The sequence below is a fragment of the Saccostrea cucullata genome, unplaced genomic scaffold (genome assembly GCF_032062105.1).
Source record: "Saccostrea cucullata isolate Sc308-1 unplaced genomic scaffold, CSIRO_AGI_Scuc_v1 ctg121, whole genome shotgun sequence".
NCBI lineage: Eukaryota > Metazoa > Mollusca > Bivalvia > Ostreida > Ostreidae > Saccostrea > Saccostrea cuccullata.
In genome coordinates this window covers 138134-162161 of record NW_026928084.1, presented here as the reverse complement: position 1 = coordinate 162161, position 24028 = coordinate 138134, and the positions used below count along the sequence as shown (strand labels likewise).

Genomic DNA, 24028 nt, shown 5'->3' with positions numbered 1-24028 from the left:
TAATGTTGTTTCATTAATGGCAAGAAGAGACGTATATTCAAGGCACTTTTTGTGAGCAACAGACAATTCTAAGCTAAATTTTCACTGCTCCTGAAAGTTACAATTTTTTATGGCACTCAATGAGCTAAGTTAAGTTGCAATACAAAACAAAAGCAAATGTTAAATGCTTGTAAGATGTTTATATTTTGTTTAATGGATAATAAAATATATGTACATATACTTCAAATTAAAAAAAAATGTTTGTATTGACTTTTCCCATAGATAAAAACCAAAATAACAGATGTCCTTTTATTTACTTTCTTCCTTGGTGAAAGGGGGCTTCTATCGTATATTCTAAAAGTACATTACAAATATACATACATTTAAATAGTACACAATGGTCAAAACTGTTGTGTACGGTGTGTAAAACGGTGTATTATAACATTTTTTTTTCTTTTCCTATTCGATAATTTGTTGTTCCTTTTGATAAGTTGCTATTTGTGTTCGAAAACGTGATTCCTATTCGATAATTAAATCATAATTTCCTATTCGATAATTTTGTCATAATTCCAATTCAGTTTTTATATGATGTGTAATGATTCATATATAAACATGTTATTACTATTGAAAAACGATTATTCCTATTCGAAAACACATAAAAATTCCTATTCGATAATCTTGTTATTCTTTTTTCGATAAATTACTCATTCTAATGCTACCTTTTGCAATTATTGAATAAGACTAAATAAGAAAACATCGCATAGGAATGATACAATTATCAAAAAACAAAAAACAATATTATCGAATATCGTACGTATGATTTCGAGTAGGGATAACAAGTTTATTGCTTACGAATAGCAGAATAATCGAATAAGAATGACAAAATAATCGAATAAGAATTGAATGGGTTTTTTTAAATATGAATGATGCGTTATCGAAAAGGAAACATATCTTTGAATACTAGAAATCATAAATATTTTTTTCAATAAGAATCAATATCGAATGGAAATGACAAATTATCAAAAATCATCAGCAATCATAGGAATCATATATATTTTATCAAATTGGAATGGTAGTTATTTTAAAAAATGAAATAAGAATTTTAAAAAAGAATAGTATAGCAACGTTTTACATGCTTTAATTTTGCTCTAATTAATTTATTCATTCATTCCAAAGTCCCTGAGATAATTTTGACTAACCTCACAAAAATTATATTTGTCATGATGAGAAAAAAAAATAAAAAGATTATATATATCCAATTTTTAAAATGCCATATAATAATTTTAGTACCACACCTTCGTACAGGTGTATGGAAAGAGGGAGGATATAGTATCCACGTGCGACCTGTTTATTCGGCCTTCGGGTTTCTCTTGTTTCTTGTCTCCCATTGTTTTTATTGATGTTGGCGTTATTGCAGGGTCCTCCAATTGTAGCTGCTAACTTACAGTCGGGGATAAACGGCAACCGCTTACTTTAGACGAGGAGTCGCCAGTGATAGGTACCGCATAACAAGTAAGTAATCTATTTATCCCTTATCTAATCAAATCTTATATCTGTTAATGAATAATTTTTTGGGGGAAAATAGCTATTAAATGTACACAATTAAAAATGCATGATTCTTTAAAATCAAACCTTGCAATGATTCTTAACATGTTTAATTTTATCCTTTAAAACTTTTTTTCATTTATTTAATTAAATATTTTGATGAAAGCTTATTTTAATTTTAATTTTCAGTCATCATAACTATTATACATAAAGCCCCTCTTCTTTCAGTATTATTTGTATATTTATACAGACAATTCATGCGAAGTTTTATAGCATTTAAGACCATCTTTAATTTAATCAAATCAAAACTTTATTAATTTTGTTGTTATCTTTCAAAAATATTTTATGGATTAAAAGAAGTAGCATCGGTTGGCTTATAAAGATTATTTTACAAATTATGCACTTAGCGATAATAATTATATTTTGTTAATTGCTCATCAAGCATATTTAGCTAACGGTTGTTGAGTAATAAAAAATGTAATGGATCTGTAAATGCTATTATTACGTCATCATAAGCACGGTGTGCTATACTGTCTCGCACACAGACTTTTCGCCACACGTCACTGATAAAAATCTAGCGTTCGTTATGATCAGAACAATGTTTTCTAATGCCATTCATATACTAACAATCAGTCGTACTTATTATATACATATGCGAGAGTGTTTCTAATTATTCCGTTCTACGCTAAACGTAGAATCGACAAGGAATCGGTCAGGGCGTTCAAGATATCCCATTTTTTAAATATAATAAATTAATGCACACTAAATTTCGGAAAATTATATTTTAAAGTTTTATAAATGCAAAGATGTTTTCAAAAGAATTTATTGAATTTCTCGTGCAGAGAGAAAATGAAATGAGCAAGGTGTTTTACGTAAACAGCAAGTTACGCATAGGTCACATTACATCACATGTGATGTGTGTTATAAATGTGTTATCACAGTAGGCGGTTACAATAATAATTGACTGTGGTGAAATATATAAACATATCATGTATAAGAAATAAACAACGTGTGATTGGGATTGTTTCATATCGTTACATTGTTTTAGACGGTCTGACATTATTTAACATCTGTGAATTCCTTGCACATTTGTTACTTTCTTGAAATATGAAACAAATTTGTGCATTAATTAAATGAGCATGTTTAATTATTTATAGGAAACATATCTTCCTTTTCAATTGAAATCTTGTGTCAAAAACTGGATATTGTCGGCCGGAACATTGCTTGACTTTTTATAAGAATGTCATACTGATCATGACAACTTCTATTTATATAAAAATGTACATCTCGAGGTTCTCTCATCCAAACTGTTCCAGTAAACGTTAAAAGCATACATAATGTAAAATAAATTAAAAAAATATTTAAATAGATGCCTAACAGGTACAATGTCTAGCAAAATTGTTATAATTATACGTGTATTATGTAAAAATTACTATAATAATGTGTCTACCAAAGTAAAAGTTTAAAAAAAGAAACAAATGTATTTCAAACGAAATCTTCACTTACATATGTAAAATTCATTTTTAACTCTTAAATCACCTTCTTCAAATAATATAAACAAACGTAAAAAATATGCTTCCTTTAATACAGGACTCTTTGAACTTCTAGTAATATTCCATCATCAAAAACTTTACCAATTTGATTTATAGAAACCTTTAAACCGATATCTTTGAACTCTTATGCGAGATGAAACGTTGATATATATACATACACTTCTTTAAAAAAAAAAAAGATCAAAAATTCAATTAATCTAATAAAAAGACATATTATGAGGAGGAACTGCATGCTACTGCATAATATTTCCCCACATAAAATAGGTCAAACTTTAATTTGTAATTTCTGCGGGTTACCAGTTGAAAGGAAAAAAGGGGAAGATAACGCAGTGATCGATCTAAAATTAAAAACCACAAACAACATAAATCTGTGAACAGGGCATAGAACAGGGGCCCCCGCAATTTCAGAGTTAGGAGTAAACAACATCCCCTGTTAACCGGTCACATCTGCCGTGATCCCGATATATTAAGTTGGATGGAATATTCCATTTTAAAAGCTTAACAATGAAATATGTCTGTCAAAATAAAACCTATAGACTACTCTGCTATATTTGCGTGTAAGTTCATTATCACGACCATTGAATTTATGAAAACGATTACTTCATCCAAAACACACTAAGTCTTACTATTCCATGTAAAAGGTGATGATAAAACAATGATCGATAATAAAATCTTATGTGAGGAAGGTATATTTATAAAACGTCGGAAAATTGAGAGGTGGGGGCACGTCTGGGGGTCATAAAACTTAGACGAGCTCACTTTTGATCTCAGTCTCACTTTTTCCAAAGGAATTAACATGCATTCTCTGTAAGCACCAAAAAATCTTGGAAACGACATATCTCCGATTTTGATGAAATTTGCACCACAGGTGCACCTTGGTACAAAACCAGCAAATATGGTGTTAGAAGTTTCCCACGTGCACCCGGTTGCCATGGAGATGGATCCATTGAATTTGGCAATTTTCGGCCATTTTTGACCAAATAAAACATGAAAATTGAGGAAATTGAGAAAACGGTTCTGCAATATAGCATAGTTTCTCAAAATGTGAAAAATGGAAAATTTGGCTTTTTTTGAGAAATTTAAGGTTAAATAAAAAAAATTGTCTACGGAAATTTTTCAAATCATATGCGTGTCGTCAAACGTCAATTAGTAGTGTCCCCTCATGAAAAAATTGGAGTGGGATCTCAATGCTATTTTTAGTAACATGTATCTAAAAATAGACATATTTCAGAAAAATCCAAAAAATGATATTTGGGCAGAGTTTAAGATGCCATTGCTAGGTAATTATGAAATATACTGTAAAAGTCAATATGCTAATGTCAGAGACTGGACACCAATAATTACCATGTATATTATTTTCAGGGATTTCCGTTTTCTATTTATAGCTTCAAATGCCTAAATATAGACATGTCTCATAAAATGATGAAAAATGTCAATTTTTCCATCATTTTGAAGCTCCACTGCAGCATAAATAATAAAAGTATGGATCTCTCCAATATTTCATCAATACGAACAAGGAATAGTTTAATATCTCACAAATTATTGAGGACAGGCTCTCATCTCTATAAATAGTACAAATGTCTAAAAATAGACATATATGAAATTAACTGTTTAATGTTGATTTTCCACTAATTCTCAAATTAGAGATGGGAAATTTACCGACTTACTGTCATTAACTGTAACTGATATTATGTGAATGACAAGAACAAAAGAACATTCAATGGAATGCAGCATGATAAGCAGAGGTTTCCATTTCTATTTATAGTAACACATGTTTAAAAATAGACGTAATGCAAAACATCGGGAAAATGTTTTTTTTACTTTTTTCTAAAATTTTGGATGAATAATTGCTGACTATCTGTTTTTAACTGCTATTGGCATATGGTGACCAACAAGTAAAGTAAAGCCTTATATCAAATACAAAATGAGAAGCAGTGATTTCCATTTCTATTTATAGCAACATATGTTTAAAAATAGACGTACTGCAAAATATCAGAAAAATGTAGTTTTTTGTACTTTTTTCTCACATTTTGGATGAACAATTGCAGACTATATGTTTTTAACTGCGATTGGCATATGGTGACCCACAAGTAAAAGAAAGCATATACGAAAATACAGAATGAGAAGCAGAGGTTTCCATTTCTATTTATAGTAACACATGTTTAAACATAGACGTGATGCAAAATATCAGGAAAATGTCATTTTTTGTATTTGTTTCTAAATTTTGGATGAATAATTGCTAACTATCTGTTTTTAACTGCTATTGGCATATTGTCACCAAGAAGTAAAAGAAAGCATTATATCAAATACAGAATGAGAAACAGAGGTTTCTATTTTTATTTATAGTAACATGTGTTTAAAAATAGACGTACTGTAAACTATCGGAAAAATATCGTTTTTGTACTTTTTTCAAAAATTTGGGATGAATAATTGCTGACTATCTGTTTTTAACTGCTATTGGCATTCAGTGACCAACAAGTAAAATAAAGCATTATATCAAATGCAGAATGAGAAGCAGAGGTTTCCATTTCTATTTATAGTAACATGAGTTTAAAAATAGACATACTGTAAACTATCGGGAAAATGTAGTTTTTTTTTTTACTTTTTTCTCACATTTTGGATCAGCAATTGCAGACAATATGTTTTTTTTACTGCTATTGGCATTCAGTGACCAACAAGTAAAAGAAAGCATATATGAAATACAGAATGAGAAGCAGAGGTTTCTATTTCTATTCATAGTAACACATGTTTGAAAATAGACATGCTGCAAATTCTCGAGAAAATGTAGACTTTTGCACTTTTTTCTAACATCAAGGATGGTCAAAGTGCAGACAAACGGCTTTTATTTGTTATTGACAGAATGTGACTAACGAGTATGAAAAAGCTTTAGCTAAAGTGTATAAGAATAATGTTTAAGGGTATTTTTACATTTCTGCCTATAGTAACACATATCTATAAATAATCAGGAAAATAAAGAATCATTCGTTTTTCTCAAATTAGGGATATGAAATTTGCAGTCAAACTTTCATCAGCTGTAATTGACATGGCTAATTGTATTCGGCGCGTCAGCGCGTCCACCTCATTCCAATACATGTATCACAAAAGTATATTCTCCCTGCATTAAAACACTCAAATGACAGCGATTTTCTTTATAAATTAAGCATTATCGTTTATATTCAGGTCGACGTACAGCCCGAGCCCGATTGAATTTTTTTGTTAGGTGGATCCAGAAAATTTTCCCTAGAAGGCGGTGGCTCAAATAACAATGTCAATTTAAACTAGAACTGTCCAAACGGGACTAAATACCCCCACTGGGTTTTTCAGAGGTGCTAAATCATGAATATCAATTGGATCTAAGAGAAGAGAGAAATGCTAAAACATTTTTAATGCAAATGTAATTGCTCATAATATTTTTATAAATGAAACGAAGGCGCGTTCTAATTAAAAAAAAAACCAGACTAAATATACGGACCAGACACGAATTATGAACTTTTTCTGTCAGTGACCTTGACCTTGCATTAATGACCTTGGATCAAAGTCATGATTGAAAATCAGGTAATAAGCAATGTTTGTGTGAAGTAGTAGATTCAGGTTTAGCCATAAAAAAGATATGGACCAGACACAAATAATAAAAAAATTTCTTCAAGTGACCTTGAACTTCAACAAATGACCTTGCGTCAAGGTCATGACACACTCTTAGGTCATGAGCAATCTTTGTGTGAAATGAGAACCTACCAAGTTCATCCATAAGAAAGATATGGAGCGGACCCGAATTATGAAATTTTCTTCAGTGACCTTGAACTTCCCAAAATGACCTTGGTTCAAGGTCATGACACACACTTAAGTCATGGGCAGTCTTTGTGTGAAATGAGAACATACCAAGTTTATCCGTAAGAAAGATTTGGAATTGCCAGGAATTATGAAATTTTTTCAGTGGCCTTGATCTTCCCTAAATGACTTTGGGTAAAGGTCATGACACAATCTTAGGTCATGGGCAATCTTTGTGTGAAATAAGAACATACCAAGTTTATGCATAAAAAAGATATGGACTGGACACGAATTATGAAATTTTTTCAGCGACCTTGAACTTCCCCAAATGACCTTGGGTCAAGGTTATGACACAATCTTAGGTCATGGGAAATCTTTGTGTGAAACAAGAACATGCCAAGTTTATCCGTAAGAAAGATGTGGACCGGACACGAATTTTTTTTTTCAATGACCTTGAACTTCCCCAAATGTCCTTGTGACACACTCTTAGGTCATGGGCAATCTTTGTGTGAAATGAGAACCTACCAAGTTTATCCATAAGAAAGATTTGGACCGGACACGAATTATGAAATTTTTCTTCCAGTGACCTTGAAGTTCCCCAAATGATCTTGGGTCAAGGTCATGACACACCCTTAGGTCATGGGCAATCTTTGTGTGAAGTAGTAGATTATAATGTTCCTCATTAAGGAAGATATGGACCGGACACTTTTGCACAGACAGATGGACAGATGGACAGCTAGGCAGACGGACACGCTGATTCCTATATACCGCCACTTTTGCACAGACAGATGGACAGATGGACAGCTAGACAGACGGACAAGCTGATTCCTATATACCGCCAAACTTCGTTTTGGGGGGGGGGGGGTATAATAAAGTTGTATATTCCAGGGATCCAGATCCCCTTTGATCCATGCATGCCTCACCACAATTTGTTCAAAAGAAATCCGAAATTTGCCTAATTTTTTTGAGTTGGCTTACTTTCGATTTCTCTCTCTCTATACATGCATGTATATATTTCTCTAGACTTTAACTAAAGCATTTAAAAATATATATAGGTAATAAACATTGGGGAGTAGATTTAGCCCCCCCCCCCTTTCAGCAGGCATGTTGCAGTGTAGTCGAATAAGGGTAAGTGGTAGTGTTTGAAAGAAAAAAAATGGTACTGAAAGAAGTTCGATCCCCCTCCCATGAAATAGGATTTCATGTTTGGACCCCCCTCTTCACTTTTAATTTGCTTCCGACACGAATGTAACAAATTAAAAATTCACCAGTATTTTGTTATGACCCTAGAGTTTTATCTCCTTTTTAAAGACTTGATTTTCATGGCAATAAGCTGTCATACATTGGTATCAGTGTTTGAAAAAGATTCCTTGTTACGTTTTTAAATACTACTACTACTAAAAATTAACTTGTCTTTATGAGAGGATGGGGAGTAACCTTAGTTACAGAAATGGCTTTGCTATTAATAGGCGTTTAAACAAACTAATATTGGTCAGAAATATAAATTATTAGCTTAGTGAAAAATCGAACAGAGAAAAGGTATTATTCCTTTTTTCAAAGATACTTTGCGGCAAGTTAAATTGAAATTAACCCAGTGGTTCTTGATAAGAAGATGAAAATATAAAAAGTTTACAATGAGAATGACAACGACTGACAAGGCACAAATGATCATAAAAGCTCACTTGAGCCTTTATTTTAAAACATGTGTTACTATAAATAAAAATGAAAACCCACCTTATAATGCATTTTGGTTACTGCTCTCTTGTACGTGTCGGTTACATTATGTCAGTTACAGCTAATGAAAGTTTGACTGCAATTTCCTATCCCTAATTTGAGAAAATAAAATGATTCTACATTTTCTTGATTAATTGCTGAATGTCTATTAATAACTATACGTTAGTATAGCTAGAAAAGGAAAAATACTCTTACACATTATTCTTATACATTTTTGCTAAAGCTTTTTCATACTCGTTAGTCACCTTCCGTCAATAACAAATAAAAGCCGTATTTAGGAAAAAAAATACAAAAAATGACATTTTCCCGATATTTTGCATCACGTCTAATTTTAAACATGTGTTAATATAAATAGAAATGGAAACCTCTGCTTCTCATTCTGTATTTTCGTATATGCTTTCTTTTACTTGTTGGTCACCATATGCCAATAGCAGTTAAAAACATACAGTCTGCAATTGTTCATCCAAAATGTGAGAAAAAAGTACCAAAAACTTCATTTTTCTGATATTTTGCAGTACGTCTATTTTTAAACATGTGTTACTATTAATAGAAATGGAAACCACTGCTTCTCATTTTGTATTTGATATAAGGCTTTACTTTATTTGTTGGTCACCATATGCCAATAGCAGTTAAAAACAGATAGTCAGCAATTATTCATCCAAAATTTTAGAAAAAAAGTACAAAAAACGACATTTTCCCGATATTTTGCATTACGTCTATTTTTAAACATGTGTTACTATAAATAGAAATGGAAACCTCTGCTTATCATGCTGCATTCCATTGAATGTTCTATTGTTCTTGTCAGTCACATAATATCAGATACAGTTAATGACAGTAAGTCGGTAAATTTCCCATCTCTAATAGGAGAATTAGTGGAAAATCAACATTAAACAGTTAATTTCATACGTTTCTAATTTTAGACATTTGTACTATTTATAGAGATGAGAGCCTGTCCTCAATAATTTGTGAGATATTATACTATTCCTTGTTCTTATTGATGAAATATTGGACAGATCCATATTTTTATTATTCATGCTTCAGTGGAGCTTCAAAATGATAGAAAATTGACATTTTTCATCATTTTATGAGACATGTCTATATTTAGGCATTTGAAGCTATAAATAGAAAACGGAAATCCCTGAAAATAATATGCATGGTAGTTATTGGTGTCCAGTCTCTGACATTAGCATATTGACTTTTACTGTATATTTCATTATTACCTAGCAATGGCATCTTAAACTCTGCCCAAATTTCATTTTTTGGATTTTTCTGAAATATGTCTATTTTTAGATACATGTTACTAAATATAGCATTGAGATCCCACTCCAATTTTTTCATGAGGGGACACTACTAATACTGACGTTTGACGACACGCATATGATTTGAAAAATTTCCGTAGACAATTTTTTTTATTTAACTTTAAATTTCTCAAAAAAAGCCAAATTTTCCATTTTTCACATTTTGAGAAACTATGCTATTTTGCAGAACCGTTTTCTATGAGTGGGGTCAATTCTGGAATAACTGGTTATATGCCCTGTATTCTTTAACAGTTGATGTTTTCCTATGATACAAAGATTTATATTTGAGTTCACTACATAAAGATAAAAATGCATTCATGTTTCCTCAATTTTCATGTTTTTGTTTGGTCAAAAATGGCCGAAAATGGCCAAATTCAATGGATCCGTCTCCATGGCAGCCGGGTGCACGTGGGAAACTTCTAACACCATATTTGCTGGTTTTGTACCAAGGTGCACCTGTGGTGCAAATTTCATCAAAATCGGAGATATGTCGTTTCCAAGCCCCATAGTAAATTTTTGGTGCTTACAGAGAATGCGTGTTAATAATGGAAAAGTGAGACTGAGATCAAAAGTGAGCTCGTCTAAGTTTTATGGCCCCCAGGCCAGAGGTTTCCAGGAGAAGTAGGCATCCCCTGGCCTGTTGACAAATCACACCTGCCAGGAGCCTCCTGTAGAGAGCAGGTTGATGGAACACTCTGTTGTTAACTTAAGTCTAAAAAAACTGATTTTTGAAAACTTTCATTGGTATGTAGAATCAACACTTTAAGCCCAAAGACAAAAAGAATGCAGATTATCACAGTGAAATTCTCTCAGCTTTGCATTGACAAAAAAATCTGTTTTAATCACAAATAGGTACTCAGACTTCCCAATCAGCATCAGCAATATGAAAACCAAAACTGTTTAAGTGGGTCGATAAAGATTTCTGGGGGCTTATGGATAAGTAAGCGGAGATGTAGACACTCTAGTAATCGGAGGCACTTAACATGCAATAACTAGAAGTAGTGTGAAACTACTTTGGATGTATGTTTATTTGTAGAAATCAGAGATGGAGTCTTTGATTGACAGCTTGAACACAGAGAAATGGACAGAGATTTCCGCAGCAGAAAGGGGGGATGGTAGGTAGAAAGAATGCCTTGTAGGAGAAGCTGGAAGAAATAAGCCGCTACTGTCCGCTGCTATAATTCTGCTCAAATGAAGAACATTTCTACCTCATTTAACATGTGTACAAGTGTATGAAAGTAAAAAAAAGTTGCATACAAAAAGTGAATGTTAAAATTATATAATATATGTATAATAAATACCCGATTCCACTTAAAGCGAGGAGGGTGAAATTAATCTTCATTGTTCTCTTGTAAATTAAATATGGACATACATACCAATGACCTGTATGCCTTGCCTTTAGATAAACCCTTGGGTTTTTTTTTCTGTCGCAAGCTTCGTGAATAATTTTTTGCATTGTATGATATGTAAGCTTTCATCACCTTAATTAAGGTATTCGTTAATTAAACGTGTATTTTACTCCTACTCCTGATACTTCATTCACCTTTCTGAATATTATGCGAATGAATAAAAAATCCGCATTTCGGATTGTAATGTTCAGCAGTTTTCAGGCACTTGAAAGAAATATTTGTCTGATGAAAAGAATGAATAACTCATAGTTTTCTTGTTTACTCCGGTAGGTAACTAATTTCTTTCTTTAATTTCTGGCAGGTTTTGTTGAGTACTCGATCAACAGGAATGCTAAGCAGGTGGATGACACAACTCTCGCCCTGATGATCGCAGACGATGCTGGTAACGCTAAAACCGTCACCCTCTCATACACCCTCCCCAAAAAGAACCCGGTGAAAAGTGTCAGTCGGTCAGAAATCAAACTGGACGCTGAGGGCAAGACCGTCTTGGGAATCGACCTAGATGGCGACTGTGTCGTTATGAAGAGTTAATCACGTGATCTATGCAACTTTCACTTCCCTTTATGGACTTCATTTGATAATGGCTTCGCAGTTTGGAAGTACCCCTTTTTGTACATTTTCACTGGCTTGTATAAATTCTGCACATTTTTTGAATGAAACATTTTTACCACAAAGCGAGTTAACTTTACTTTCAATACATTTTATTTCTTATGAACATTTGTCTAGGGATGGGTATATTTTTGTTTGCTTGCTGGACGCCCTTTCAGAATATATCACTTATGCTGTGACTCCAATAGTTGCCTTCTGAAGGCTACTAATAGACTTGTACCCGACACTCATGACCATGGACATTCATAACGATATCTAATGCGACACGGTCCCATTCGAAAAACTGGTCGCACGTGTTATTTGAACCTTCAGTGGAAGTATCGCATGCATTTCTTGATTAAGCGTTTTTGTTAGCTCACTCAAGCAAAATGCTCAAGTGAGTTTATCAGTCTATCAAATCATTTGTCGTCGTCATTGTCATCGGCGTAAACTTTTCACAATTTCACCTTTTTCTCCAGAACGACTGGGCCAATTACAACCAAACTTGGCACAAAGAATCTTTGGACGAACGGGCGTTATATTTTTGTTCAAATAATGACTAGATCACTCATGTTACGTAATTCCAACATTATCAGTATGGCTGTTCCGTATATGTTATACCAAAATAAGCATAATGATTATTGATAGTTCGTCAGTAATATTTTATATTAAATATTTTATTCGTTTCCTTGAATCCTGAGATATAATTCGCATTTTTGAAAATGCTCGAAGGCGACACTTCCAGAACTTGTAGCGAACCTGCATGCATTGTTAACCTCTCTTTACTTCTACTTTAATGACGACTGTCGATGCATGGTCATGCAAAATCTTGTCTGTGAACCGTTACAAGGACAGGTGAGGCTGTACAGTTTTTGTCCCTTTTTGGAATGTTCTTGTTTAAAACCTCAACAATCTATCGTCACTTTCCACTTTCATCGCAATTCTCCAACAGCGACTAGGTCAGATAGGACAGAGCTGGGGAGGCTAAGGATGCAAAGTAAAGTCCGGAAGGACTCATTTCACGGATGGCTGGTTGTTGTAGCGTGTTCAGTAGCTTTCTTTATGTTTGTTGGAAATGCAAGTTGCTTTGGACTGTTGGAGATAGAACTTAGGCAGCTGTTCGAAGGACAGGCATCTTCTATCTCAGCTATCAATGCGCTCTATAATGGCCTCGGTTTTGGTCTTGGTAAATAGTAATTTTTAATTAAACTTCTTTTTTCACTCATTTTGCTTAATTTGCTTATTTGAATTCTGACATACTAGTACCTTAATTGTATCTGAACAGCCCCAGTCGTGGCAGCTTTAACTAAGGTTGTATCCTGTCGTCTGCTGTGCACGTGCGGTTCCTTCTTTTGTTTCATAGGGTTTCTTGTTGCCGCCAATGCACAGACACTTCCGGTCATCATATTTTGCATTGGGGTACTACCAGGTAAATGGAGTCAAAAGATCCGAATTTTCTTGATTATTTTTTTTCTTAATTACTGTAATGACATTTTTTTGTTTTGATTTTTAACCGATAGGAATTGGTTTCAGTTGCTTAACGGTAACCTCGACTATAATGGTTGGCGAATATTTCGAGAAGAGGCGACCCATGGCCTTGATTCTGAGCGTTTTGGGAGGAGGAGTGGGGATCGTGGCATTTCCCTACATTTTTACACATCTGAATCAGACATACGGATTAAGAGGAACACTTTTGATATTGTCTGCAGTGTACTGCAACGGAATTATATTCTCGTTTTTGTATAACATCAATCTTGTTAACTGCAAGCAAAGTAGGTATAATTATAAAGAACATTTTTTTATATTCTTATTATAAAATATTTATCCATTGGATGAAAATGATATTTTCACAACATACGGGTTTTTTTACAGTCAATGCTGTAATATTTCATGTTTTGCTGTTTTCCAGCACTGAAAAATAAATGTAGCACTATTACTGATACTTAGCTAATTACAGAGTGTGGTTTGATATGATATAGATCCGGGTATTCATATTTCTTTTCCTTCGGATAAAATACAGCAGGTGTGGCACTTTAAAGGCCCCGAGTACATAGCATAATTATGTAAATATTAGATTAAACAGTATATAATCAATCAATTTCGTGAAATTCGTAGCCAATGACAAAGCATTGTACATTTCCTATATATTCAGAATGAGAAGGTTGTATAAGCAGAAGATAAATATTTATGACATGCGCGATAGCCAAGATTATTTATTCATCCGCTTTATTTATTAACTATTATTAATATTATATTAATGGATGAACTTGGTGACAGCCAATAATTTTCTAATCATATATATTCTTTATACTAGTAATAAACCATTGTCTTTTTCTACAAATGTCCTAGGTAGACTAGACATTCTGAGGGAGGTCTGCCAAACTGTCTTCGACAGAGAGCTCATGAGGACAAGGAATTTCCCGACAGTGACCCTCTCATACTTATTATTGCACATTGTGTATGCTATCCCGTTTCTGTTCCTTCCAAAAAAGGCTGAGCAATTGGGATTCTCCGAAGACAAGGCGTCGCTTTTATTGTCCATCATTGGTATTTCGAACACTGTTTCTCGCCTCCTGATGGCGATAGCCGCCAGTAGATCGCCATTTTGTCGAATGGTTTTGTTGACCTCGTCTTTCTTAGCGACCTCTGTTTCGCTGCTTATATTTGCCATTTTTTCTGACTTTTTATATCTGGCTATTGGCGTTACTTTATCTGGGTTTTCAGCTGGTAAGCCACAATGACCAACTCTGAATTTTATCTTCATATCTTGAATTGTTTTAAAATTAACTTCCTTTTTTTATTTTTGAAATGTCAGGGATTTTTATAAGTATAACATCTGCCGTGCTCCTCGACCTCTTTGGAAACGATAATTTCGCCAGCAGCTTCGGCTCTTACTTTCTTGTTGTGGGGCTGGGCTTTGTGATAGGTGGACCATTGATGCGTAAGTCGCCTTAATTACTTACATATATCAATGTAAAACAACAATCGTTCCTCAATACAATATCACATGTAATACATGTAATATGTACTTGTTGCATCATTCTCTCCATTTTTCTAGTCATACAATTAATTTCTCGACATGCATGCACAACATGATTATTTATTATTAATAATAGGATCAGCATTATCGCCTCTGTTTTATTTATTTTGATAAAGATATTTGGGATACGGGTGAATTGCTCTTGCTTAATATGTGATATCGTGTTTTCATCAGAGTCGCTGTCACTGGTACTCTCCAACATTGATGCTGTCTTTTACGTGTCTGCTGGATGCGCCTTTCTGAGCTCGCTGATGCTGGTGACGGTAACGTGTGATAATTGTTTCCCGCGGAGGAAGACGATTGGCTGCAAGCTACACATAACATCCAATCAATCACAGAAGGCGTTATCTGAAGATGTTAACAACGTGTTCACAATAAGTACAGCAGCATGAGAGACAGGTTTAGCGATAACATACTCTTCTCCAAATTGTAATGGATATTATAACTGACCATTAAATACACATATGAATCTTTGATATCATATTTACTGTATGTATAAGCGCAGTTTGATTGAGTCTTTGCATCTAAATGATGTGTCGGATATTGCTTGGATGAGTGTAAAAAGAGGTTTTATGACCCAATGTCAATTTTTAAAATAAAAGTACATGTAGAATAAATAGCTAAATCTTAATTCTTTATTTCGATTCACAATATAATGCAGCATTTATACATGTATTTTTGTACCTATTATGCCTTAAAATTTAATTTGATATAATTTGTATGTCATATTTTTTATTTTTTAAATAAATTTGCAAAATTGTTAGTTTTTTGACAAAAACGAAATTTGTAATTTTGAAAGTAATTGCAAAATGCATTTGAGGTGAAATACATGTACAATGTAGTTGAAAAAGTGGTCGATTTCAAATAAAAAGAACAAAGACCAACAAAGTAAATTTTACAACATCCTTACCAATAGAGGAGAAGAAAGATGCATCCATTAAAATCGCTTTTCCCGCTCCCATCTCTCACGCACACTCTAACGAAACAATCTTTATTTTTTTTTTTACAATCCATAAGTGATTGCATTTAAGACCTCGCTTCCATCTATTAATGGCTCATACATATTGTTGTAAGATAAGCAAAGAATTACATATATGTTATAACAGTACACGCGAAACGAAGTGCAGTCATATTGGCCTCAATAAGGGACGGCGTAATATTTAACACAGAACATTTTGTAGGATATTAGTCTCTCAATCAGTCTCAATATCAACAAATGAAGTCTCTAAGAACTCCTAGCATGATTTACACTTTATTATGTAATAGACATGCCACTAATCAGAAACCTTTCATTACCGTAATAAGAACATGCTGACCACTATAAAACATGCACATATTATGCAAATCAAATAAACATTTCTGGCCAATCCATGAAACCACAAAGTCTAATGACGTAACGCTTCATCAGGGGTGAGTTATTGACACTGACAATGATTTTCTATTTTAAGTAACAGAAAATTCTATTCCTGCGATTCTATTCTATGAACGAAATCGTTTAGTATTTCTTTGAGATTCCTTGGAGTCCCATCCCATTCTACTCTTGGTCTCTGTGGAGTCAATATATTATCAGTGTGGAATAGTTTTAACACTATAGGTAGGTCCTCAGAGTCGTGTTTTTGTGTTCAGGTTAGCATGTATATAGCACTTTTTACAGTAAATTTTATTTTACTCATTTTCTCAGAAAATTACGTCTTTTTCTCAAAGCAAGTACTTGTGTCTTATTTTATTACTTATGGATGCTAAACTGGTTTAATACATTTGTCTTTCACTAATTAACAATATTCAATAATTGCCAATAAGTACATGACTAAGCCAAGCACTGAACAAACAAAAATTCTCTATCAATACTTGTACATGGTTTTTTTTTTTTATTTACACATTCTCAAAGGTCAATCAAAAAAAACATTTATTTTAAAATATTTCATATAAACAAATCATAGGCCTGTATTGTAGTTTGTACAGTCTGTATTAATACATTTTTATCTTCATAAACGTTCAATGGACAATTTAAAAGTAAAAGTGTTAATTTACATGCATTTCATAAACTAAATCATAGGGTTGGATTGTTAAGAGTTCGGGCGTTTACAAATCAATGCTAAGGGTCGTCAAGCCATAGAACTCAAGTGCCTCGTGTATTTAACCACTTGTAAAACATTAAAAAGAACATTTGCTCTGTGAAAAAGTTAAACAAATATATTAACTTTTGTTATCTTGAAAACAGATTACTAATTGAAACAATTATTTTAAGTTTCCACGCATTCTCGCAATTGTTTTCCAACCTTCCTACTATCTGGTTTATTTTTAGTCACGTTGGAAAGATATTTTGCAAATCTCTCGTATAGCACGATCGATAAGTTAAGCAAAAGTATATAACTTCTGATTAGTTTTCAAATACAAACTTCCATCATATGTAATACTAAGGTCTTATCTAAAATAATTATAAAGAAAGGAATTTGGTATTTGGTATAATAAGGAGCAAATTAACCCAATTGGAAGTTAAGCCTAAATGAAACCATCCTCGGATATAGTACACCCACATGAAACTTCATATTAATGAAACCTAAGAAAATATACAAGGCAAGTTCAACATGTTACAAAAACAAAAAAGTACTACATACAATACTTATTTTACAGTGAAAGCATGAAGGTTTGCGATGATGCAAGTAAAACAGACAATCTGCAGATCCGAGCTTTGGAAAACAATTTCTCAAGTTTTGATTTATTGAACACTGTTGATTGTAATGATGATTCATCTCTCAAACAAAGGCCTTGAAAAGCTCTGTGTATAGTAGAATGAAAGATTTATGATTTGAAATGTTTCAGAAATGAGAAAATTAGGACATTCGCCAAGCTTTGTTCAATATTTTGCTTTGTCTTTGTGTGCGTGATTTATTTCACAGATTGTTAAAATTTAAGAGGTGTTTTCTAATTTGATAAATTTACAAATACGCCAGAAATTAAGAAATGGGGGTGCTATTTTATTAGACTCTTTAGGATCACAACTCTATTATTCAAAAAGACACACATGCACTGTTACAGTATAATATTATGATATTCTTTTCTTAAAAACGTAGTTGTGGGGGAGGGGGGCATGATCATTCAAGATTAATTTATTAATTCATAATTTGCACGTTGCCTACGTGTACGAATAAATGTGTTACATGCAAGAAGAGAGCTTAGAGAAAAGGGTTAAGAAATGAAAAGAAAATTATTGAACTCTTCTATTTGAAAAGCAATTTTTTTCGCCATTTTTATGATCTTGATTGACTAGATGAAATATTTAGATTATAGGCTGACATATTTGTTCTATCTGTGCCAATGCTCTCTAAGAAGGTCGCCTATGACGTCACGTGTATTGCAGGACGTTAACTGTCGTAAGTCAGGGTAATGTGACGAGTTTATCAGACTGTACTTCAGCTTTTTGTCTTTGACTTCCTCACTCCTATCTATCTATCAATTGTACGTCAGTCTCTATCATGTAAAATGACTTAATTAAGGTCGTTGTGCAACGTGTATCTCAGCATCAGAGTTAAGCCTTTCTTGGTTCTATTTATATTTATTTTCCCATTCATTTATTCATACATTTCTTTGTTTAATTAATGTATCACGGTGTACTTATACATGTGTATTTGTTTTGTTTGTTTCTTTGATTTTTACGTTTATTTATTTCATTTATTTATTTATTTATTTATGTGAACAGAAGAGAGAGAAAGGAAATAGACAAATAATGTCCAGAAAGCGTCTGTAAAATTGCTTTGAAAGGGATCTTGTCTTTTTGCACAGAAGATATGCACATGCATGTCAAACCAAACATGCTATGAACGAAGTCTTTCTTCTGCCAATCTGGCACATTGTTTATTCGCAACAGCAATTCTGACATATCAATTACTCAAGACACAACATAAGTACTGTTAGAAATGACTTAATTGAATTGGTAAATAAGCGCGGATTTAGTAATATAGAAGAAGCGCAAAGGCAACCATATCGTTGATGAAGAGATTAATAAACAACACATGTTTGTAATAAGAATTTTTAGCCTCTTAATTATGTAAGAAGTGTGGGCATCTGCCAAACAAACATCACAAAATAAAACTGTCAGTGCTAATAACGAGCTCAAATTCTGAAAGTTTGCATTGACATTTTGTTTTGTGTATTATGCACTGCAGTGAGCTTAACTTTTTCCAAGAAAAGTAAAGAAAGTTATTTGCAAATGCAATATACGAAACGTATACATGTACAACTATAATGTTTACTGTGAAAAAATGAGGGGGAAAACGAATTCATATAATACAAATTCATCCCCTAAATTTTTTTAGCTATATTGATATTACTGGGGCAAAATTTCACATGATCGAAATGGTGAATTCCACTTGAGGAAATCTTTAATAATTACTCTACAGAACTTGAATAAATTATTGTAAATACGATTCAGTTTGACTCTGTTTTTCATAATCATCTTTGTCATATTTGTTTAACATCAGTATTACAATGAAAAAAATATGTGATGTCCTTTTAACACGCCGACATACTACCTTTAAAGATGGTATTCTAGTATATTGTTCTTAGAAAATTATGTCATTCTGCAAGTCAGTCTTATCTAACAAATGTAACTGCGTTACATAAATCTCAGCATCCTTGGGATGGAATTATTCAGAATTTTATGGTTGTCATAAACCTACACTAACCTACACAAAATTCGTATTTCTGGGATGTATAACTTGGTCACTGAATCAAAGAAGTAAAAGGGTGCGGTTTTAAAATCAGATTAAATTCCGTTGACTAGATCGAATGTTAAAAGTATTTTAAAAAAATTTTCGACCTTTCTCGTCAACGGAATTGAATCAAAACCGCATCCTACTGGATTTTTATCAGTAGAATTTCTTATATCAACAAATAATCAATGCAAGGTCCAGAAATATTCTATTATGTCTCAATATTCACTCCTGAAAAACAAAATGTTAACTGCTACGAAAAAAGAACTTGTAGGCTATATGCAGTCTTTAATTAGAGACGATGTCTTCTAAAAATCTGTTGAAATTCCAAGGGACATTAACTGAGCTCCTTCATAAACAGGCCTCTTTCTAATTAAATTCTTCTGAAGCAGTCTACACGAGAAGAAAACTCTTTGACATATAGACTCCAGTGAAATCGAAATAAAAGCATACTACAGTTGACATTTGGATATTTTACCGACTGTAGACATTAATGGACACTCATTCACATCAATTCGGTTCACAAAATGTTTAAACTGACTAAGTGGGAAATATTAAATAGCTGTCTGTCTGTAATCACAGCAACTACATATATATAAAGATATGTCATAAATTCTGTCTGTTTGTAATACTTCCGTTTTTGCACAATATCTCGAGAAGCCTTTGAGCTACGTAATGATTTTTTTAACCATAAAGTCACAGGTCAAGGTCGTAAATCATGCATTCTATGTGTGTGTGTGTGTGTGTGTAATTAAAATTTTTAAATCCAGGCGATATCTATTAGTGCCACTTGCACATTTTTTTTAATTTCAATTCTGTAAATTTCACACTTTAATCTGTAAATTTTACACAAAATGTTTTTTAAACTGTAAAATTTACACTTTAATCTGTAAAATTTACACTTTAATATGTAAATTTTACACTTTAAAGTGTAAATTTTACACTTTAATCTGTAAATTTTACACTTTAATCTGTAAATTTTACACTTTAATTTGAACAACCTGATCTGTTATCGGTTATAATCAAACGGTCGATAAATAACATTGCCGTTCCAAAATTAATATAAACATCCTTTAGTTATTCATATACGTACATGTATATACTTTTGGTTATTTAAAAAAATTCAATTAATTAACTGTTGCAAATTACTAATTGAACTTCATTAAACCCTATGATGATATCAATATCACAAAAGAAGCCTTCTTGAAAAGTTTAAATTTAAATCTAATTTGCTTATCATTTGCATTTATTGTAAAATAAAAAATCAGAATTAAATACTATCTTGCATGATTAACGGTCTATGGCTTTAAAATGCGTTGTCATAAATTGACTATGTGAATTAACAAATAAAGTGTAAAATTTACAGATTAAAGTGTAAATTTTACAGATTAAAATGTAAAATTTACAGATTAAAGTGTAAAATTTACCTTTGTAAATTTTACACTTTAAAGTGTAATGATTTTTTTTAACCATAAAGTGTAAATTTTACACTTTAAAGTGTAAATTTTACAAGGTGTAAATTTTACAGATTAAAGTGTAAATTTTACAGATTAAAGTGTGTGTGTGTGTGTGTGTGTTAATAAAATTTAAATTAAAGTTTTTAAAAAAAAAAGTGAAATGTCCAAGTGGCACTAATACGCTTCCGTACTCAAGAAGCTTTTGAGGTTTTGCAATAAAATTTTACATTGCATTTTCCTATCGCCCGCCTATTCTTAAAGTTCCACCCAACCACCCCCAAACCTCCCATACATTCGCGCATGCTCTTCTTTTTCTTTAAGCTGGGGACACCGATTTTCTGAATTAGCTTGTTATAACTTTTCACAAATTTTCAATACGGATTACTCCATTTAGGGGCTTATGAGGACATGACCGGTGGACAGGGATTATTTATTAGACTTAGGCATCTGATCCCACATCTAGTATGTCCAATGGTCCGTGATTTTGTACACAGATTTAAAAATATATTTACATTCCATATGTATTTTGCTTATAAAGTGTGTGGAAGATTATTGCATTCAAAACATAATATTACGTAAAAGGGGCCAGAAAGTCAGAGAATGCCATACCAAAGAAACAGTAATTTTTCATTGTTCCCATGTAAAATATCTCAATATCTTTATGTAAGGTCTGTCCATTATGTCCGCCAACAGCACCAGGATTCCAATATCACGGCAAAGGTTTATGCTTTTTTCAAATTTACATTTCAGGTTTTTTTAAAAGTAGTTGATAGATACAAAATGGACACTTTGATTGACTTCCTGGACACAGAGAAATGGACGGAGATCAATTCTACTGACCGTGGCGAAGGTAAGCAATTATTGTGTCTTAAAACGAGAAACGCCACACTAAAATTGTATGTATACACTTATTAAATATCGTGTTCTTCTGTAGGATTCGTCGAATGTGCCATCAACAGGAACGCCAAGCAAGTCGACCCGAACACTCTCGCCATTCAGATTGCAGATGATGCCGGAAACTGCAGAACCGTGACTATTTACAACACAAAGGAAAATAAAAATCCGGTTAAACATGTCGGCCGGGCGGAAATTAAGCTGGACGAGGAAAGGAAGACAGTACTAGGGATAGACATCGATGGAGATTGTGTGATTGTAAAAAGCTAATATTGAAATTTTATTGGTGATGGAAGTCCTCACTCAAACTCTTCATAATGGCCGCGACAGCAAGATTGGAAAAAAAGTGGCTAATATATAATGTACATATTGTGATGTTTCCTAACTATTTTGTAATTTTTATACCTTTGATGTGTGCACGAGATAATGCGTGTCGGATGTATCTTTCAGTTTGTGGCTATACCTGTATTAAATGGAACTCAATGCGTTTCTTATTTAACACAAACCTCTATTTTCATAGAATCTGCAGCTAAAATACAGCGCATTGTCATATTGATATGTAAACAAAAAGAAGGGATGAAAAATTAATAAACCAACATGGACATAGGAAAACAAATAAATTTGAATTACAAAGATTCAAGAAAGTTCCCACATACAGCCAATATAACCAAGCTTCACATATTACCTACATTGAAATATAGGCTAAAATTTGAATACATACCCGGGTATGTTAAGTCTTTCATTTCATCCTCTTTGATCAGTTTGTAATGTTCCTGACTTGTTGTATGTCAAGAGGCAATGGAATACAAAGTGTACCTTAGGATTTAATCCAAACTTTATAGTTTAATACAAGATCCATCATTATCCTAAGACTTCTTAAGGTTATTATGGACTGATCTTGAAAATTTGATTGGATCAATAGAGATATTTCATATTATATCAATCATTCTAAGTCTCACAGTTTATAAGATGAATTTTGAACCTTATTTGACAATGCAGAGTTACAATTATTCTAAAAATTGAAAAAATTATTATATGCACCCACCACAAAACTAGATTTCAAAGCCACCGGTTGACACAAATATGACCCTGGCATAAAGTAATCTTACATGTACCGCTGTGTTATAAAATATGTGGAGATAATGAACAGTATTTGAGCTCAAAAGTTCATTAAACATTACAAAATAGGAGCAGAGCAAAACAGACCTCTAAAACATCAGAAGTTGGACCATTAAAAACTAATCATGATTATTTCTCATTATTTATTTGTGTAGCAACTTTCAACAAAGATAACATGAGCAATGCAAATACAATGTACAAAAATACAAGCCGTTTTAAAAAATGAAGAATACATTCAGAAAAATACAAAAATTTTAAACAAAGTTCAAAGCCCTGATGCTCTTTCTTTAATGTTCCAATAAAACAAGAATATATTTAACACAGGAAATAAATAAACTCATTTAAAAGCCCTGGTAAATATTACCAAACACAAACAGTGCTTGCATAAAGCAGCATTTATTTCATGTTGCTTTAATCTGTAATATATTCACTGAAAAGAACATATCCAGTCCTGCAGTTCAATTAACTGGCGTAATTTTTTTACCTCTGTTCACACACAAAAAATTACCTTTAATGCTAATGATTTTCTATACAAAACAATGATCAAATTACACATAAATTCCTTTTGAAGTGAAGGCCATTTCTTTAAAGGAATTTTTATTTATTCCAGTGAGAGTTGTCTCCCTTGACAAAGTGTAGAAGAACCTTAAACTTTTTACTTCAAACAGGTAGGTTTTAAAATGAATGGAGAAGTTTTATTCCTGCTGATTTTAATGAGAATTAGCTTGCTTTTTAATAAAAGTGTTCCAGGAAAAATAAAAATAACGAAAATATTCCTTTAGACGTTAGATAAGCAAATACCTCCCACAGCAATTCTTGTTAATTCACAACATCTGAGCAAGGACACAGTCAATCGTAAGTGACCTGGTGTACACAAGATCTGAATTTTGTCTTGAAATTAATAAACCAATACATGTAAGCAACCCATGACC

The 24028-nt window shown here is 32.7% G+C and overlaps 3 protein-coding genes across 5 annotated transcripts; all 3 read left to right on the top strand.

Moving 5' to 3' along the window:
- The first annotated feature begins 1382 nt into the window (after positions 1 to 1382).
- Positions 1383 to 11960, top strand: LOC134276366 (uncharacterized). Its single transcript, XM_062758634.1, has 3 exons — positions 1383 to 1491; positions 10914 to 10992; positions 11588 to 11960. The coding sequence occupies exons 2-3, from the start codon at positions 10923 to 10925 to the stop codon at positions 11815 to 11817; spliced, it is 300 nt and encodes a 99-aa protein (XP_062614618.1). The 5' UTR covers positions 1383 to 1491; positions 10914 to 10922; the 3' UTR covers positions 11818 to 11960.
- An 838-nt stretch (positions 11961 to 12798) lies between these two features.
- LOC134276363 (monocarboxylate transporter 6-like) lies at positions 12799 to 15533 on the top strand. Of its 2 annotated transcripts, XM_062758625.1 has the most exons (6): positions 12799 to 13060; positions 13160 to 13303; positions 13395 to 13650; positions 14228 to 14601; positions 14690 to 14815; positions 15089 to 15533. In XM_062758625.1, exons 1-6 carry the CDS (start codon positions 12865 to 12867, stop codon positions 15304 to 15306), a joined length of 1314 nt encoding a protein of 437 aa, XP_062614609.1. In that variant the 5' UTR covers positions 12799 to 12864; the 3' UTR covers positions 15307 to 15533. The 2 variants fall into 2 exon arrangements, with proteins under 2 accessions (XP_062614609.1, XP_062614610.1); XM_062758626.1 differs by lacking the exon at positions 13160 to 13303.
- Positions 15534 to 16423: 890 nt separating this feature from the next.
- On the top strand, positions 16424 to 22464 carry LOC134276362 (uncharacterized). 2 transcript variants are annotated; one of them, XM_062758624.1, is made up of 3 exons: positions 16424 to 16521; positions 21850 to 21933; positions 22018 to 22464. In XM_062758624.1, exons 2-3 carry the CDS (start codon positions 21864 to 21866, stop codon positions 22245 to 22247), a joined length of 300 nt encoding a protein of 99 aa, XP_062614608.1. In that variant the 5' UTR covers positions 16424 to 16521; positions 21850 to 21863; the 3' UTR covers positions 22248 to 22464. The 2 variants fall into 2 exon arrangements, with proteins under 2 accessions (XP_062614608.1, XP_062614607.1); XM_062758623.1 differs by having other exon boundaries at positions 16437 to 16508; positions 21834 to 21933.
- The last annotated feature ends 1564 nt before the right edge of the window (positions 22465 to 24028 follow it).

Bases quoted from the DNA above. Each gene is read 5' to 3' on its own strand.
- LOC134276362 (XM_062758624.1), top strand. From the start codon at position 21,864: ATGGACACTTTGATTGACTTCCTGGACACAGAGAAATGGACGGAGATC. The intron at 21,934-22,017 runs GTAAGCAATTAT...GTTCTTCTGTAG, and splicing joins TTCTACTGACCGTGGCGAAG to GATTCGTCGAATGTGCCATC.
- LOC134276366 (XM_062758634.1), top strand. From the start codon at position 10,923: ATGGAGTCTTTGATTGACAGCTTGAACACAGAGAAATGGACAGAGATT. The intron at 10,993-11,587 runs GTAGGTAGAAAG...AATTTCTGGCAG, and splicing joins CGCAGCAGAAAGGGGGGATG to GTTTTGTTGAGTACTCGATC.
- LOC134276363 (XM_062758625.1), top strand. From the start codon at position 12,865: ATGCAAAGTAAAGTCCGGAAGGACTCATTTCACGGATGGCTGGTTGTT. The intron at 13,061-13,159 runs GTAAATAGTAAT...GTATCTGAACAG, and splicing joins TGGCCTCGGTTTTGGTCTTG to CCCCAGTCGTGGCAGCTTTA. The intron at 14,602-14,689 runs GTAAGCCACAAT...TTGAAATGTCAG, and splicing joins TTTATCTGGGTTTTCAGCTG to GGATTTTTATAAGTATAACA.